We start from the raw sequence: 18,837 nt of genomic DNA, 5'->3' as shown, positions 1-18,837 counted from the left end.
TAAACAGGGAGAAATAACAAATAAAACACGAATCACATAATGCTAATTTACGGATATTTCTGACAGTGTTTATTACTGGTTTATGCTATTATTATAATTTGAACATGGTTTAATAAAAATATGACTTAGAGAAATAATGATTTCTAAAAATACACAAAGAAAACAATAATTTTATTTGGTATTTGGGGAATTATAGTAATGTGAATTGAGGGAAATGTCATAAATTATGAAGAGAATCATTTCAGGTGAAAGTAAACTGGACAGATTTCACGAGAGTATTATTAAAAATTATAAAAAGATTTATAAATATAATGATTTTTTTTAATGCACAAAAGAAAAACAATAAATGTATTGGATTTTGGGGAAGTATAGTAATTAATTAATATGAATCAATTAGGAAAATGTTTTAAAATATCAAGAAACGAATGTCCTTATTTCAGGTGAACGTAAACTGGACAGATTTATGAGAGGCGAATTACTGAAAACACTTAATCAAAAATTATTTTAAAATATTGTTTATTAAAAATATGGTAACACTTTAATTTGATGGTCCACTTGAGTATTAGTAGACTACATTTAACTGACTATAAGAAACTTTGCAATTACATGTCAACTTACACTAATACCCCAACAGTCTACCCAACAGTTTACTTATAGTCTAATAAGAATTAGTTGGCATAGATGCAATGTAACTTAAATTCAACAAACGGACCATCAAAATAAACTGTGGCTAAAGATATAATTAATAAATATAATGAATTCAAAACGTAATGGGATTTGGGGAATTAGGTCCCACTTTATATTAAGTGGCCTTAACTAATATGGACACAGGAATTAACAGTTTGTTACAATGTACTTAGTGTAAATACATATATTTATTGTGTATTTATGCTTGATTTAATACCGGTATGTAATTACATCTGTATTTAACTTCTTTAATTACATTTGTAAATACACTGTTGACCATCCCTTACACCTTAACCCACCCTTAAACCAACCCATGCCACCAAACCTGTCCATAACCCAACCTCTATCCCAACTCAAAGAGCACCACAAGTGTTCTCAGATCCATTATAAACACAGTAAGTACATTGTATTTATTTTTTGATGGAACTTCATAGTAGTTAAGGACACTTAATATAAAGTGGGACCGGGAATTATAGTAATGTGAATTTGGGGAATTGTCATAAATTATGAAGAAAATAATGTCCTTATAATTCAGGTGAATGTAAACTGGACAGATTTCATGAGAGTCATGTGCTGAGATTACTTTATGTACTGAATTTACATACATTGTAACAAAAAATCTCAACTTAAACATGTAAGGCAGCTGTGGAGCTTATTGAGATGAATGAACTTAAATCGAGTCAAGTGCAGCACTTGGGTTAGAAGTTGAGTCAACTCAAATAAGCTGAAAACAGCAAGCGGCCTTATAATTTTACAAGTTGAGTCAACCTTTTATTTACAATGCGTAATTAAACACTCTAAAAATGCTGGGTTGTTAGGTAACTTAGGTTGGGTCAAAATATGGACAAACCCCACTGTTGGGTTAAAAAGCGTCATTTAAATTGAATTGAAAAAAATGTTAACAACATTGGGTTTGTCAATATTTGACCGAACATTAAGGTTACAGCAGCTAACTAAACACTAAAATGTTTGTTTAATAAGTTGGGTCAAAATATGGACAAACCTAATTGTTGGGTTAATAAAGTGTCATTTAACATGTTCAACACTGCATGAAAATGTTGTCTAAAACAAAAAGAATGATGCTTTTTAGTGGTTAAGGTTGTTTTTATCATTTGCTGTATTAGGCCTGAAACAAGCTTTTCCCAGCCAGCAGCGAGTTCAAAATAAGCAGTATTGCAAACTCAGTCAGATACACTGGTTTATACTTGCAAGTTGCTTTAACATGTTTAACAGTGCATGAAATGTTGTGTAAAACAAAAAGAATGATGCTTTTTAGTGGTTGAAGCTGTTTTTATCACTTGCTGTATTGGGCCTGAAACAAGCTTTTCCCAGCCAGCAGAGAGGTCAAAATAAGCAACATTGCAAACTCAGTCAGAGACACAGGTTTCCACTTGCAAGTTGCTTTAAATGTAATAAAAATAAAAAATAAAACAACAATGGGTTTGCCAATATTTGACCCATCATCATGTTTACAACAATCCAATGTTTTAGAACTAACAAAACAATCTAAAATGCTGGATTGTGATGCTGTGTTCACACCAGACGCGGAAGTCGTGGATAAATTGCAGCATTCGCGCGTAAATAGCCGCGTGAACACTTGAGTTTACTCGCTTCATTCGCACGTCAAACCCCGCTTCATTCGCGTGTCAAATTCGATGCGGATTCGCGTGATGGGCAGGGCTTCTGTCTGCCCGGTGACTCTAGCTTCATGGCTAAATGGCTAACATGGATTTTATGAAGAAAATAACAGTGTTTATGTACTTTATGAAGGCTGATAAACAGCGTTGATACGTTTAGGGCCGTGTCTGAGTCCACTATATCCTTTCAGAGGTGGATCCAGCTCTTTAAGCTCATAAACTCCTCCAGAAACTTAACCTGGATGATGGAGGCTTTCAGCGGTGCTTCTGACTGAGCCCAGACCAGTTTGATGAACTTCTTGTCGGTGTCGGCTGGAGGATTTCCCCTGGGACATCGACAACAGGCGATACGTCACATTCACACCCCCACAAGAGCAAGCCCAGATTGGTTAACGTGGCGCGAATGTCCGCTGAAGTTCAGATTTTCGAACTTGAGCGATTTGCGCGAAACGCGCGTTAAGCGTGTCAAATGCACAAAACGCTCAATTCGCGCATATCGCGCCGCAGGATGTCTATTTGCACGTTTGCATTGACTTAACATGTAAATCACTCGCGCTTGACGCGCATTCCGCGTCTGGTGTGAACACAGCATGAGATTGGGTCAAGATATTGACAAACCCAACTGTTGCGTTAAAAAGCGTCATTTAAATTGAATTGGAAAAATTAAAATAACATGAAGCTTGTGAATATTTGATCTAATATTATTCTTATAACAACCCAGCAGGTAACTAAACACTTAAAAAACTGCTAATTTTAAGGATTTGTTTAGTGTAAGGTGAAAGGAAAAGCCAATTATTCATAACCAACAATCATCATGTTTAATCAGTACGACTACATCAAGTGTTATTTCTTCTCAAGTGTTCACTACAGTGTTTCATACTCCTGTTCCTATGAAAGAAGCCAGTGTCATACCTTTCATTCAGCGAAAGTTCAGTATAAAAACCACCAATGATTGGTTCCTGATTGAGATCGTGACTGCATTCAAAGCGCAGACGAACGCTCTGTATTAGGATCCAATCCACAGTTTGAGAACCACATCTACATACAATTCAAGTTATAAGTACAAAATGAATACAGTAATTAACACCTCAACCACATGGAGCTAATGATATGACAAAACTTGTTTTTGAATCTGCCACTATGCTGACACACAGGCATTTTTAGCTCCGCCCTCTTTTGAAAAAGAGCACAATCTCATTTAAATGTAAAGCGACAGTCACCAAAACAGCACAATTAGGATCAAAGCCTAAAAGGGTCAGTTTCAGAGAGTTAGAAAACATTACTTTTGGAGTATTTTGAGCTGAAACTTGACATACACACACTCATCAGAGACTTATTTTATCAAAAGGGGCATAATAGGTCCCCTTAAAATAGTTTTAAATTAATTATTTTCTTTTATTTGAATATTGAGCATTTGGAATTTAACACAATCGGCAAGCATACCTCACTTTTTCCTGTGGATGACCTGCACCATCTAAATTTCCGAATATTGATCAATCAATGTTTGTATCCGTGTACTGACTCAGTGGGTGCAGTGAACAGTGTCAAACGGTCATATGTGTATGGACTGTCCTGTCACAAAACAGAGCGAAAAGTCCAACAACAAGGTAATAGTTTGATTGTGGTGCTTATATGTCTGTGCTGAACTTCAATAATGCCACTAAAATCAGAATACTACACATTAGGGTTGTGTGTTTTCAGCAGTGTACTGTGGAAGGAGGGCTGTTCAGAAATGCTATAGTTGAACACCATTGTGGACGTGGATCGTTTTCGTTCTAAAATGCCATTTTAAAACTATGACGTATTAGTGTAAACGGGCCCAAGTTTGTTTTTTCATGAGCAGGTTGCTGCTGCGATGGGGAAGGCTCAGCATCGTGATGTCTATCGACCATCTGTGATGGACGATGGCATCGTCTATTGACCCAATTCTACTCCACATGTCTTCATTCCATTTCTGTTTAGTTCCAGTATGACTTTAGTCGGGTTAAAGTCATCAAAATTTGTTTACATGGTCGATTGTTAATTACAGTATTGTTTTAATCAATTAAATCGAAGTATTGGTGTCCATGTAAACACATTCAATGACACATCTATAAGAGTTTGCTTCAAAAAATCAATTGTCTCTCAATTTCAAATGCTCAAAATTCATGTGAAACAAAAACAAATCAAAATCCCATTGATTTTAAATGGCGTATAATGTTAGTTATTAAAAATGAGCTATTTTAATATAAATAATTAAATACACAGTGCTCAGCATAAATAAGTACACCCCATTTTGATGATTAAACGTTTTATCAACATTTCAGTGATGATAGGTAATTTATTAGGTGCAAAACAGAATTATTAAACTGATATTTTCAATACAATAATATTTAAGTCACCGAACATCTTTAGAAATAGATAATACATTTAAATTCATGCAAAATTTCATTTACAATCATCTCAACTAATTGTAAAATATTTTTGTTTCTCTTAATTTTTCCTCTTATTTTTTTTTGTTGTTGAATTTTTATCAAATATTTTTCCCTAACATATACATTTGAGTGTACAGTACAGTTATTTTGTTAGATTATCTACAGATTTGGCTTCATTGATGAATAATCCAATTCTATCTAATCTAATATGCCCAAATATAATATTCTATAGCATAACCATTAACCTAAAATATAGATTTGTGATGGGTGTACTTATATATGAACTGTACTTGTTTACTAAAAAATATTTTTGTCACCAATTCGACTTCATAAAATTCAAATAGTTTTGTCACATAGTTAGCTCCATACTACCGGCAACAATGGACTTCCCGTCACACTCTTCAACAGACCCCTATGCAATATGACCTAAAAAAAAAAAAAAAGGCCAAAATAATGTGCAGTTCATCTCTGCATAGGCTGTCAAACACACATCATCACGTCTTCCAGTTTGTAGTGTGTTTTTAACAATGCAGAGAGACTTTCCTGTTAAATCTGAGACAGCAGCAGAGACGGTAATGTTAAACGGAGGTAAACCCGTGCTCTCCGGCCCGAGCATGGCGTCAGATCACTGCGTCCTTCACACTTTTGATCTGATCTGATCTGATCTGCAAACAAAATTCCCTTCAATCAGTTCTTTAAATCTAGTTGTTACACGTGTTTTAGCCAGCAGGTGTCCCTCATGTTAATCCTACGACACTTGGTCGACCGGCCGCATCTGCACATCACCGATCTAAAGCGGAAAGAGAGAAAGAGAGATTAAGTATGTAAAATGTAATGTTTGCTACTAAATTTATGGACAGTTGTGTATTTAAATTTTTTCTCTTTAATGTCAAAATATTTCCTAAAGAGAGAGAGAGAGAGAGGGAGAGAATGATAGAATGATAGAAATGCCAAATGACCCAGCCGGGACTTAAACCAGAGACCTTCTTGCTGTGAGGCAACAGTGCTAACCACTGAGCCACCGTGCCGCTCTATTTTGATCATTCATTCATTCATTCATTTACCTTATGGCTGAGTCTCTTTATTTATCTGGGGTTGTCACAGCAGAATGAACCGCCAACTTCTCCAACATATGTTTTACGCAGCGGATGCCCTTCCAGCTGCAACCCAGGGGCAGACTGGCCATCTGGCAATTCTGGCAAATGCCAGAAGGGCCGGACCAATTTTTAAATGTGGGCCGGTCAGTTTTTTTTTTAGTATGTATTGTTTTTAAGTGCAGACAGCTTTTATCTCTTGCTAGTTGTGATATTATGATGATGATAATGAAAATAATAATAATAAATGTTAAGCATTTGGCCCAATCGGCAACTGCCGCCTGGTTTCAAGATGGGCCAACCCAATCCAAGGTTACCCAGACATAATCAAAATCTGGCAAGAATGTCATATTATTTCATCATCTTTACACCGAAATAAATAGTGAATGTGCGTGTCCGTGGGTGGGGCTGTGTCGTTGTGGTAATGTGGGTTGGTGTGGCAACAGTGCCAGGGCTAAAATTTTGTCCCAGTCCGCCCCTGCTGCAACCCATCGCTGTGAAAGATCCACACACTCATACACTACGGACAATTTAGCCTACCCAATTCACCTATACTGCGTGTCTTTGGACTTGTGGGGGCCATGCCAACACGGAGAGAACATGCAAACTCCACACAGAAATGCCAACTGATCCAGCCGAGGCTTAAACCAGCAACCTTGCTGTGAGGCAAACGTGCTACCCACTGCACCACCATGCTGCCTATTTTGACAATGCTTTCATTAATTTGTCTTAATTCAGATACTTTATTGACTTTTTAAAAACATTTGAATGTTTGATGTCTGAGCACTCCTTTGCGGTTCTCCAGGGGTCCTGAACCCCAGCTCTTCTAATTTATTATTAAATATTCCAATTAACTAAGATTAATGAATGATTTAGAAAGGTTTTTCCATTGTTGGAGGATGATAAATAATGCAGTTAGCTATTGTCAATGTTAACACATTAGACTTTATTATAAAGCCTTTCATGCTGCAGTGGAAATAGAATAATATTGTGTAGTTTTAATAACTTGTTTCTAATAACTGATTTCTTTGCCATGATGACAGCACATAATATTTGACTAGATTTTCTTCAAGACGCTAGTATTCAGCTTAAAGTGACATTTCAAGAGTTCACACTTAGCTGATGATTAATTATGAAGCTTGTTTGGCATGCTGTCCAGGGAGAGAGCCCTGAGCTCGCAAGATCCACGAGCCAGAGGCTCCCTCCCGTTTGCAAGGCGAGAGGGGAGTTTGAGCTCAGGTAGATCTCGAGAACTTGTAAACTCCGCACAGAAATGTCGGCTGGCTTGGTAAGGACTAGAACCAGTGACGTTCTTGCTGTGAGGCAACAGTGCTAACCACTAGGCCACCGTGCCACCCATCTATGAAAAGAAGAGGAGGAGTAGGGGTGGAAGGGGGTATTCTTCAAAATGAAGATGACTATCATAGGGAACTTAGGGTATTTATAGTGGCTTAGGAATCGTCTGATTGGTGAATCATGAATTGAATAATGCAGGACCGGCTGTGATCAATCATAAGCACGTGATCCTCTCCAAATTAGTTTATAAATAAACTTCACTTAAAGGCTTAACTAGGTTAATTAGGGTAAAGGTAGGGTAATTAGGCAAGTCACTGTATAGCAGTGGTCTGTTCTGTAGACAATCAAAACAATATATTGCTGAAGGGGGCTAATAATATTGAACCTAAAATGGGTTCAAAAATTAAACTGCTTTTATTCTAGCTGAAATAAAACAAATAAGACTTTCTCCAGAAGAAAAAATATTATAGGAAATACTGTGAAAATTGTCTTCTCTGTTAAACATAATTTGGGAAATATTATTATAATTTTTTTAATCATAAGAGGGTGAATAATTCTGATTCCAAGTGTAAATTTTTATTTTATTTTAAATGGTAAAGTTATATTTGCTAATATTCCAGTTGTTTTTTTTGATGTTGTTTTTTTAATTGAGATTAACAAGACAATACATCATAGTATACAATACATTAAAGGAAAAATTACAGTGTCTTATTTTTTTTATTTTCCCACTTTCCCCCTAAAATAAAATAAATTCAAATGTATGAATTATAAACAAACATATCCTCTAAAAGAAATAATAATAAATTAAAAATAAAATACAAGAATTTAAAAAAAATTGTTAAACAGTATAATAATAAATGAGCAAGTTTACGATAAAAGTAAAATAAATAAATAAATAAATAAATAATAACAATTGAAAAAATAGTAATTAAAAGTTCACATTAAGGAGTCAATATTTCCTCTTTTCAATTAATTACTGATTATTAGATCTGATATCAACTAAACAAGGTAAGCCTTTGATGTAGTCTAAAACAGGGTTCCAGGTCTTGTAAAAAGATTTGAGAGACCCTGCAAGCAAACATCGTAATTTTTCAAGTTTTATGTAACTAAAAATTTCTCGGATCCACATGTCATGTGATGGAGGAATCACCTGTTTCCATTTGATAAGAATGGCTCGTCTAGCTAGAAGAGTCGAAAAGGCAATATTCAAGTTGTTTTACTCACTTGAACATGCGCAGGAGCGCTCAGCACGTATGTGACGGCGCTGGCGATGTCTTCAGCTTTCAAACACTGCAAAACACACACACCTTTTTTCACATCTGACCATATGCTGTATGAGAAAACACACCACACAGTACCTTTATATTTAACCCAGGCTCATTCTGAAAACGTAGCCCTATATACATTTCTGGAGAGCGCCAAATACGTCCCAGGAGCTACGTTTTTGTTTTCGCAAATCCACCAGAGGCTGCTGTGTATGCTTTTTCAGATCTCAAATTTCTCTCACGAGTGCCATTCGAGCCTGCTGTTTTCATGTAAATCTACCAGAGGTTGCTGTTTACTGACTGACTGACCGATTGACTGACCCACCCTCCTCCTTCCCTAACCCAACCGACAGTGTTTTTAAAAGCAATCCAGAAAAAGAAAAGTCCTCGCCTGATTTTTACCACGTTTTCAGATTTTAACACATTCTCACCTTTTTATTTACTTGTTTTTGTCTTACCCACTTTCTGTAACCGTTCTCCGCCAGACTCGAACCCTATCATCATGGTCAACTCCTCTCTGACTCTCAAGTCCGTCAACATACATGGTGAGCTACTGGACAAACTGGTAAAGCAGTCTATATGGAGGTAAGCGGTCAGCTGGTAATCGCAAAAAAATGGCGTCATACCGCCCCATAGGGTTTAGTTTAAAGACGAAATGCAGCCATACGTACTTCTGGATACATAATGTGAGATCTCCAGTAATGTAAACAGGGCTAAGTTTTCAGAATGAGCCTATGTTGTTTATACTTTACCTTTATACTTTCATAAACAGCCGCGGCTCTCTCCGGATCGCTGTTATGATGCCGAAAAGCAAACTCAGTCTCCACTATTCCAGGTGATATACACTAGAGAAACAGACAACTAAAAGCTTACTAAATATGGCAACGTCGAGCATCCAAAACCTTTTCTAATCTGCAGTGTGCATCATTATAGAGGTCAGTATTCTGATCAGTCTTTTACAAACACGCTGCGGATTTACAGTGTGTTTTCTAATTGTGTTCGTGCTGTGAGGATTTGCAACAAGTGTGTTGTCAAACCCATGAAAATGTTTACTTTATTTGCTGGTGTTTTCTTAAGTTGCAACGGTTTGAGCTCTCTAGGCCACTGTACAATGTACTAATTCCAAATAACATACATATATTAACCCTTGTGTGCTGTTAGGGGTATATATAGGCAAATTAGATTTTTTAGTTTCAGAATTTTAAAGCAGTTTAACGATTTCAATGGTTTTTATTAGATATTGCACGTCATTCAATGCAACAGGAGATATGCCGAGCTAGTGCTGTTCCCATGCTGATACACTTTCGGTGACCTGTTATTGTGAACTTTTTCCATTTTATACGGTTCCTTATACAGCATCGATGTTATAATGTCATTAAAATACATTCAGTTAAATAAACTTTAGCATTTATTTAGTTGCTCAAGCGTAAAACAAGTCAAAAAGACGTTTACTCGCACGCGCCCGTCAGAATCGGCAGGCTAACGCAGAAGCTCCATTAAATATACTGGGGTAAAATCAATGCTCATATAATAAAGATATGGCGGGGGATATGTAATTTAATGCAGTGCTTCTTGTACAATCTGAGACCCACTTTAAATCGGATATCACTCAGCTATTGGAGATCACTGATTTTTAAAGAAAACAGACTTTAAACGCACCGGATTTTGCATTGGCATTCAATTTGCCAGAAGCGCTTAACCCAGGTTACTCACAAATTAAAAGTCCTGTTAGCATGCTTCAGCAAATACCCCACTACGCACGCCTTCATAGAGGGCTTATGACCTACTAACTATGGTTTTCCTAAAAAGCATTGGGTGCAACCTAAGTGACAACAAATTTAGTTACAAACTAGCTAGTAGTTACTAAGCCCCGAATGTAGACTTTACGTTCCAGTTTAAGAAAAAATGTACGATCGGCTGGTGCAACCCTACTCAGAGCTCCATAAAAAGTTTTACACAGGCCTATCTAAAGGGTTAATGCTGACAACTGATGATCAACAAGTAAAAATGACACATTTGACCTTTTAACAACAGGGAAAACCGGCAACAAAAAAAGAATGCATGATTATATACTGTAAAAAATGTGGTTATAATGAAAGTCAATGGGGCAAAAACAGCCACCAACATAACCAAAGGGTAGTACATTTGAACAGTAAACAAGGGTTATACTATTAATTTTGTATTTATTTAATATTTTTTTGCATCTGTGTGTGTGTGTGTGTGTGTGTGTGTCCTCACCGTGGCTCTGATGTGTGTTTTGGCCTCCCGCAGCTCTTGTCTCAGTCCTTCTGTCATTGCAGTCACGGCATATTTAGTGGCACAGTAGAAGTGTTCATCAGCGCTGGACACCATCCTGTGTCCACCCATACTGACCACAGCAGAGAGACACAAGAGACTGACATCAACACACGCACATACACAAACATGTATACATAGTTTACAGAGACACTCTATAGGTGCAATGCATTTTATTCAGTCATTCATTCATTTTTCTTCGGCTTAGTCCCTTTATTCATCAAGGCTCGCCAAAGCGGAATGAACCATCAACTTATCCAGCATATGTTTTACATGGTGGATGCCCTTTCAACTGCAACCCAGTACTGGGAAACACCCATACACACTCATTTACACACACTTATATACTATGTCCAATTTAGCTTACCTAATTGACCTATTGCGCATGTGTTTGGACTGTGGGGGAAACCGGAGCACCCAAAGGAAACCCACGCCAACATGGGGAGAACATGCAAACTCCATACAGAAATGACAACTGACCCTGCCGGGAACCAGCGACCTTCTTGGTGTGAGGCGACAGTGCCACTGCGCCACCCCAACATTTTATACAGTTCAAGCTTATTATACAGCTTTACCCCTAAAGCCAATCCTCACAAGAAACATGGCACATTTTAAATGTCAAAACACTCGTTGAGTATAATCATTAAGTGTTTTGAATCACAACACAGATAGCATACGAATGTGGGCCACTTTAGGCAGTTATGCGGCACTGTTGGTATTCCTTCGGTCCAGACAAAGTGAATGTGTGCCTGAAGTGGCCCACCTGTACAATAGCAAAGGGGGGCCAAAGATTCAAATTCATATATGGGCCATTTAAGGCAAAGATTTGGCACTTATTGCAAAATGTAATCTGAATGTGAGCCCAATGTGGCCCATGTGAAAAATAATAAATTTGGCCCAAACGACTGAGGACAAATGTGGGCCACAGTTGGCAAAATAGTGGCATAGGCATTTAAGGTGAATCTGGGTCTAAACCTAAAGTGGCTCACACGTGTAGGTGCAAATGTGGGCCAGTTATCTTATGTCATATGCGGGCCACTTTTGGCAAACTTTTGGCACAGTAAGCTCTGGCTTTGTGAGTCTAATGTGGCCCAGAGAAAATATGGCTAATGTGGCTTAGTTATTTTAAAACATATTTGGGCCACTTTCTGCAAATATTCAGCACAGTAAACTCTGGCTAATGCAGCCGTTAGCCTATTGTGGCCCAGAGAAGATATGGTAAATGTGGCCCAGTTATCTTAAATCATATGTGGGCCACTTTTGGCAAAAATTTGGCACAGTTAGCTCTGGCTAATGTGGTTGTGAGCCTAAAGTGTCACAGAGGAGATATGGTTTCCAAGGTTTCCATATCCAGGACCAGGCCATATCCTGAGCTGCTGCTGCGCTGATGGTCATGGGGAGTGGAGAACATGAGTCTGATTCCAGCGACGCTCCAGGAAGAGACGAGTCTTCGCTGAGGCCATCTTCCAGCCTCCACTGCGGTGACTGAAGCTCTGCACAAGACTTTTGGCCAGCGGAGAAATTAAAATGGTCGTGCCCAACTGAGTCTGGTTCTCTGAAGGTTTTTTTTCTTCACTCCCATCAGGTGAAGTTTTTTTTTCCCTCTCCGCTGTCGCCACTGGCTCGCATGGTTCAGGATTGGTAGAGCTACGCATCGATGAATTTGCTCTTCAGTGTTTGAACTCTCAGTAATGATTAAATCACACTGAACTGAGCTAAACTGAACTGAACTGAACTTAAACACTAAAACCTGAACCACACTGTTCCAGTTACTATGACCATTTATGTGAAGCTGCTTTGACACAATCTACATTGTAAAAGCGCTATACAAATAAAGCTGAATTGAATTGAATTGAATATGGCGAATGTGGTCCAGTTATCTTAAAACATATGTGGACCACATAGACTAAAGTCACCATCATGGAGAAAAGTGTTTGCTTTAGTTGGGCTCATAGCCCTGAACCTCTTAATATACATTGAAAATGAGCTGTTGTAACTTTTAAGAGCTTTGCTTGAAGAGTGTGTTCATTACAGCAAACAAAATGAAGTGAGGCACAACCTGTGATGAAATAATATAATTCACTGATGTTTACCAATGATAGGCCAGCTCTGGGCCAGAATAAAAGCAAACTGTGGCCCAGAATAGGGTCAGTTCAGGTTCATTTGGTTAAATTCTGGCTAATACATGGCATTGCTTTGGATTATTTGTGTCCCAGATTTGACACACAAGAGCGAACCGCCCTAGAACCCAGTTGCTCCAGGTGTAAGTGTCTGAATGTGGGCCGGATCTGGGCCAGAATTAAAGCAAACTGGCCTAGAATAGGGTCCGCTCTTGTTCAATAGCTTGAATTCTGGCTAATCTGTGGTATTGCTATGGCTTAATTGTGTCTGTCATTAGCCACATGAATCACAGACACAACAAAAACAATTGCGATCACATCAGACTCAAAAACCAGTGCTCGGCTCATGAGTTTGACAGCCAGTGAATACATGAGCTGAGAAAACTGCAACACAGGCTCATTGGGAAAATGTGCCCAGGAATACATTTCTGAGAACTGAGAAGTATGTGCCTCTGCGTACATAATAGCTGCATTTTATGAGTAAAACGAACACTATGGGCTTAATAAACAAGCCTTCATATTAAGGGTGTCACGATCCTCCAAATCCTCGATTCGATTACATTTTCGATTCTAAAGGCCCTAGAACCCAGTTGCTCCAGGTGTAAGTGTCTGAATGTGGGCCGGATCTGGGCCAGAATTAAAGCAAACTGGCCTAGAATAGGGTCCGCTCTTGTTCAATAGCTTGAATTCTGGCTAATCTGTGGTATTGCTATGGCTTAATTGGGGGTCCAGATCTGGCAAACAGGAGTGGACCGTCCAAGTACCATCATTCCATGCGGTATGTGGGCTGGATGTAAGTGTCTGGTGTGGGCCGCATTTGAGCCACATGAATTTTGCTAGCTGGGAAGGACACAACATACCTGTATGTCCCTGTAAACCACCATAATAGAATACAAATAATTCATACCCTCGTCATTAAATAAATTTGTGTCCCTGTAAACCACGTAAACACACTCACACACACTCACTCAACTTAACACCTACACTCACTTACAAACTCTCCCAAACATGCTCACACACACAGTCAGACACAGTCACACACACTCAGCCGTGCAGTACCTGTTGATGTTGATGATGTGTCCGTCGTCTACATGTCTCTCTCTCATGGACTGATAGGCCTCCCGTGTGCAGATGGCCAGTGCCAGAATGTTCACCTGTCAATGAAGCAACGATAAACATCCTGATAAACAGCAGAAACACAACACAAACATCCCGATCACATCATAGACACAACAAAAACAATTGCGATCACATCAGACTCAAAAACCAGTGCTCGGCTCATGAGTTTGACAGCCAGGGAATACATGAGCTGAGAAAACTGCAACACAGGCTCATTGGGAAAATGTGCCCAGGAATACATTTCTGAGAACTGAGAAGTATGTGCCTCTGTGTACATAATAGCTGCATTTTATGAGTAAAACGAACACTATGGGCTTAATAAACAAGCCTTCATATTAAGGGTGTCACGATCCTCCAAATACTCGATTTGATTACATTTTCGATTCTAAAGGCACGATTCGATTTGATTTTCGATTATGAATAATTAATTTATTAATGACGAATTAATTATTTGTAGCCTACCGTTTAAACTACCTGACCTGCGTAGTCTTTGTTTTACCCATAAACAAATCATACAGTAAATGAATAAAGGCAAGATACACACATAATTACCACCTGTCAATCACTTTTTCTGCGGGACTCGTGAATAGGCAGTGATCTGTGTCGTTATAATGGCGTCGGTAAAAAAGACGCACAACCAACAGGAACCAACCAACAGTTTCTGAGGTGTTCGCTAAAATGACTAAGTACAAGTGAGTGAAAGATTGAAGCAGTCCTCTGACTGCCTGAACCTGCTGTCTCGAGCCCATGGCTGTGTGTGTGCGTCTGTGTCTGTGTGGTCACGTGATGTGCATTTTCAGAGGTAGAGAGGAAGGAGGGCTGCTCAGAAATGCTACACGCCACTGGATGTCAAATCGTTGTCGTTCTAAAATGCCATTTAAAGACAAAGACAGTGTAAACAGGGCCTGAGTGTGTACTTTTCGCGAGCGGATTTGCAACGGGGGCGGGCGGAGGATCGCGATGCCGGTGTTGTCTATCGGACGAACCGTACGTAATACGTACATAGCAGAGCTTGCAAAACTGTGTTTTTTTTTGTCGACAACACGAACGTTGTGAACATAACTCACTGGAAATACAAAATGCTTACACACCGGCGACTTCATTGAAAGAGGAGAGGGTTTAAGCTCTGTCGACGGGTCTCCTGCTTCTGCAGTTTAACAAGCACTTCAACAAGCCTGTTTTTTTCCCGCTTGGCAAGCCAAGCTGACGTGACATTGGGCCGTGGCAGCATCGACGATTCTATTTTTTGATTTGATAATCGAAATTGAGCATTAATTTCGATCGATTTCGATTAAAAATCGAAATCGTGACACCCCTACTTCATATGGTGTGTGATCAGAGGGTGAAAAAGCCGCGCAGTGCAGCACGCAGTGATGACAAGAAATAGATTGATTAAATCAAAAAGGCGTTCAAATTGCGCAATGACACGAAATAATATAGATCGCACCACAAAACACATTAGAATGAAAGTAACGAGCGTGGTTTGAAAATGTAAGGAGTAGAAAGTACAGATATTTGGCTAAAAATGTAAGGTGTAAAAGTAAAAAGTTGTCAAAAAAGTCAAAAGTAGTGGAGCAAAGTATTGATACCAGAAAAATCTACTTAAGTACTGTTCCCATCTCTTTGTTTAAGCTTTTCTTCAAGTCAGATTATAGTGTGTGTGTGTGTGTGTGTGTGTGTGTGTGTGTGTTTAACCTACATCAATCATATTCCTCCAGCCGTCTGTCCGTCCGCTGAGCAGAGGCTCATTGTGTGCCAGACCGGCGTTATTGATGCACACGTCCACTCCCTGATGAAGCGTCTTAATGGCGGAAAACATGGACAGAATCTCTTCTTCATTGCACAGATCACACTTATACGGGATGAGGATACCGCTGTACCCTGCGCTCTGACACTCCGCCGCCAACTTCTGTAATGACAACAAGAGAAAACAAGCATAAGATGACCTTCTGAAACTCTGATATACTGAATGTTGATTATACACATGAAGTATTGAACACATGGTCAAGTTTTTTTCCTGGGAATACTATTTCTAAAGGAGCTGTTGACATTGGATTGAAGCAGATTTTGGTAAAAACTCAAACAATACAAACTAAGGGTGTCACGATCCTCTAAATCCTCGATTCGATTACATTTTCGATTCTAAAGGCACGATTTGATTCGATTTTCGATTATGAATAATTAATTAATTAATGACGAATTAATTATTTGTAGCCTACCGTTTAAACTACCTGACCTGCATGGTCTTTGTTTTACCTATAAACAAATCATAAAGTAAATGAATAAAGGCAAGATACACACATAATTACCACCTGTCAATCACTTTTTCTGCGGGTGATCTGTGTCGTTATAATGGCGTCGGTAAAAAAGACGCACAACCAACAGGAACCAGCCAACAGTATCTGAGGTGTTCGCTAAAATGACTAAGTACAAGTGAGTGAAAGATTGAAGCAGTCCTCTGACTGCCTGGACCTGCTGTCTCGAGCACATGGCTGTGTCTGGGTGGTCACGTGATGTGCATTTTCAGAGGTAGGTATTATTCAATACATTTATATTATTATATATTATTCAATAAATTTATATTATTCACTATCTGAATTAATTTTTGTAAGATGTTAGTTGAGTTGACATGGTTTCAGTGCTTCAATCTATTGATCAAATCTTCATGCCAGTGTTCATTGTGGTCTGCTCTCACTGGATTATTCCATCAAGCCATATTTTGTGTTTGAGTCGTCACTTTACACAGTTTTTATGCCATTTTTATGCTTTTTTTTCAGCCTATGCACAGCTAGACTCTTCTGTATTTACCCTTACAGCTGAGAGTCTAAATGTATCTAAATATTTAAAGCTTTAAAGTTTTAAAGAGTTTTGTCATTCATCAGCCTGTTAACAGTTAACTGATGTAACTAGAAATACTACAATGGAGGCTGTAGTGGTTCAGTGTGTTCTGTTTATTTTTATTCCTTTTTTTTGTGCACATCATAATTTACTCAGGTCGACAATCCTGACTTACACTGATAAAAAATAATTTCCTAAATACAATCTAGAATTGGGTATTCAAGTTCAAAGAGCCACAAGTTTTACTTTGCATAATTTTAGAAGCTTCGCTGACTTTAAAATGTTCATACCAGTGTGTTCTATTAATAATAATACTGAACATTACATTTAAATTAGTTACACAAACAAATATGGGAAAAAGTGGAACAAAAATGCATTTATATTCAGAGTATTAAAATTTGATCAGATATGTTGAGCTCCATTAAATACAGAGCACTAATACATTTTAATATTTAATAATTATTAGCCCTATAACATAACACAAACAGATACATTATAATTTTTAAAGGCTATAGTGGTTTTATTCAGGGTGTATACAATTTAGTTTTTTTTAATCATCCAGTTATGAACCAATGTGAGTAAGAGGTCCACTGCAGAGCTCATCCAGCTGTCATTAGTGTAACAGCAGTGAAACTCTGAGCACTCGCTGATGTGATGACAGCTCCATTCATTGTTATTGCAGCACTTTTTGCTTTACAATTTTAATATGTTTGTTTGCCATGCTGCAAAGAGGACCGTCTGATATTTGTACCATGCAAAGTGTAAAGCCTGTCGCACTGTGGACGAGGTGCAATGTTGTGCTGTGTCTTTAAAATGCTATTTGTTTCCTATGAGTGAAGCCTGCGCAGAGAGGCGCGTACTCCGCAGCACCTCGGTTACTTAGGAACGCAAGCCATAAACAGGGAAGTGCTTTCAGCCTCCGATAATGTTTTTATTGATCGTGTATTTTAACTGAAATATAGTCAGTCAAACCTGAGCATTCATTTACTTGTTTAGCGTAAAAGAGGTAAGCGTAAGTGAAAGGTAAACGCCGTCAGGTGCGGCAGACAAGCGCCAAAAATCACAGTCAGGAATCGCCTGGCCAGAAGCGCTTATTCAATAAAAGTCCCCGTGCACGGAGACGGGCCGCTGCGCTTCTTTTCCTGAGTCACGAAAGTGTCAACTGCATTTAAATGACATAAGCATAAAGCTTCATTTTTGCAGTACTTTTGAGCTCAAATTATAATAAAAATATATTAACCTTCAGAATGATGCGGGACACAAAATTCATCCATGTGGGCTCATTGATTACCCCTCATCTAAAATTTCTTTGCGGCCCCCCTAGCGCCATCTGGCGGCCCCCAGTTTGAAAACCCCTGCCATTATACAATGGCATGATATCAACATGCGGTTTTTGCGATCAAAAGCATTATACATTTGTCGACAACTCAATCACTCTTTTATATTTCCAAAAATAATCATGTTAGACAATTTAATCACTATATTTTAGTCCTGTGTTCAGAGCACGCTTAGCAGTAGCAGTATCAGCCATCGTCTGCTGAACTATGGTAGCTGCGCAAGGACATCTTAAAGAAAAAGTCTGCATTTTCTTAACCACTAGGGGGCACCAAAGCATCATATCATTCATTCATTTTCTTTTCGGCTTAGTCCCTTTATTAATCCGGGGTCACCACAGAGGAATGAACCGCCAACTTATCCAGTAAGTTTTTACGCAGCGGATGCCCTTCCAGCCGCAACCCATCTCTGGGAAACATTCACACACACACACATTCACACACACACTCATACACTACGGACAATGTTTTTGACTGTGCATGTCTTTAGACTGTGGGGGAAACCGGAGCACCCGGAGGAAACCCACGCGAAGTCAGGGGTAAACTCCACACAGAAACGCCAACTGAGCCGAGATTCGAACCAGCGACCCAGAGACCTTCTTGCTGTGAGGCGACAGCACTACCTACTGCGCCACTGCCTCACCCTAAAATGTACTATATACTACATTCTGTCCTGTGCTTCTCCTGAGCTCACAGCTAATTGGCAAATTTTTGGGGAAACCCAGAAAAAGCTTGTGA

At 38.7% G+C, this 18,837-nt stretch overlaps 1 protein-coding gene across 1 annotated transcript in view; it reads right to left on the bottom strand.

The window, feature by feature from the left end:
• Window positions 1–4,812: 4,812 nt before the first annotated feature.
• The window catches only part of dhrs11a (dehydrogenase/reductase 11a), an 88,378-nt gene continuing 74,353 nt past the window's right edge, over window positions 4,813–18,837 (bottom strand). The window contains exons 2-7 of the mRNA NM_001100048.1: window positions 15,627–15,836; window positions 13,868–13,962; window positions 10,632–10,761; window positions 9,146–9,238; window positions 8,353–8,418; window positions 4,813–5,528 (exon numbers count right to left, since the gene is read on the bottom strand). Of these exons, the coding sequence (NP_001093518.1) occupies window positions 5,487–5,528; window positions 8,353–8,418; window positions 9,146–9,238; window positions 10,632–10,761; window positions 13,868–13,962; window positions 15,627–15,836 (636 nt within the window). The 3' untranslated portion in view covers window positions 4,813–5,486. The remainder of the gene's footprint in view (window positions 5,529–8,352; window positions 8,419–9,145; window positions 9,239–10,631; window positions 10,762–13,867; window positions 13,963–15,626; window positions 15,837–18,837) is intronic.

Source organism: Danio rerio, chromosome 5, assembly GCF_049306965.1.
Source record: "Danio rerio strain Tuebingen ecotype United States chromosome 5, GRCz12tu, whole genome shotgun sequence".
Lineage (NCBI taxonomy): Eukaryota > Metazoa > Chordata > Actinopteri > Cypriniformes > Danionidae > Danio > Danio rerio.
Note: the sequence above shows the minus strand (reverse complement) of the source record. Positions and strands in the feature narration are given on the sequence as shown.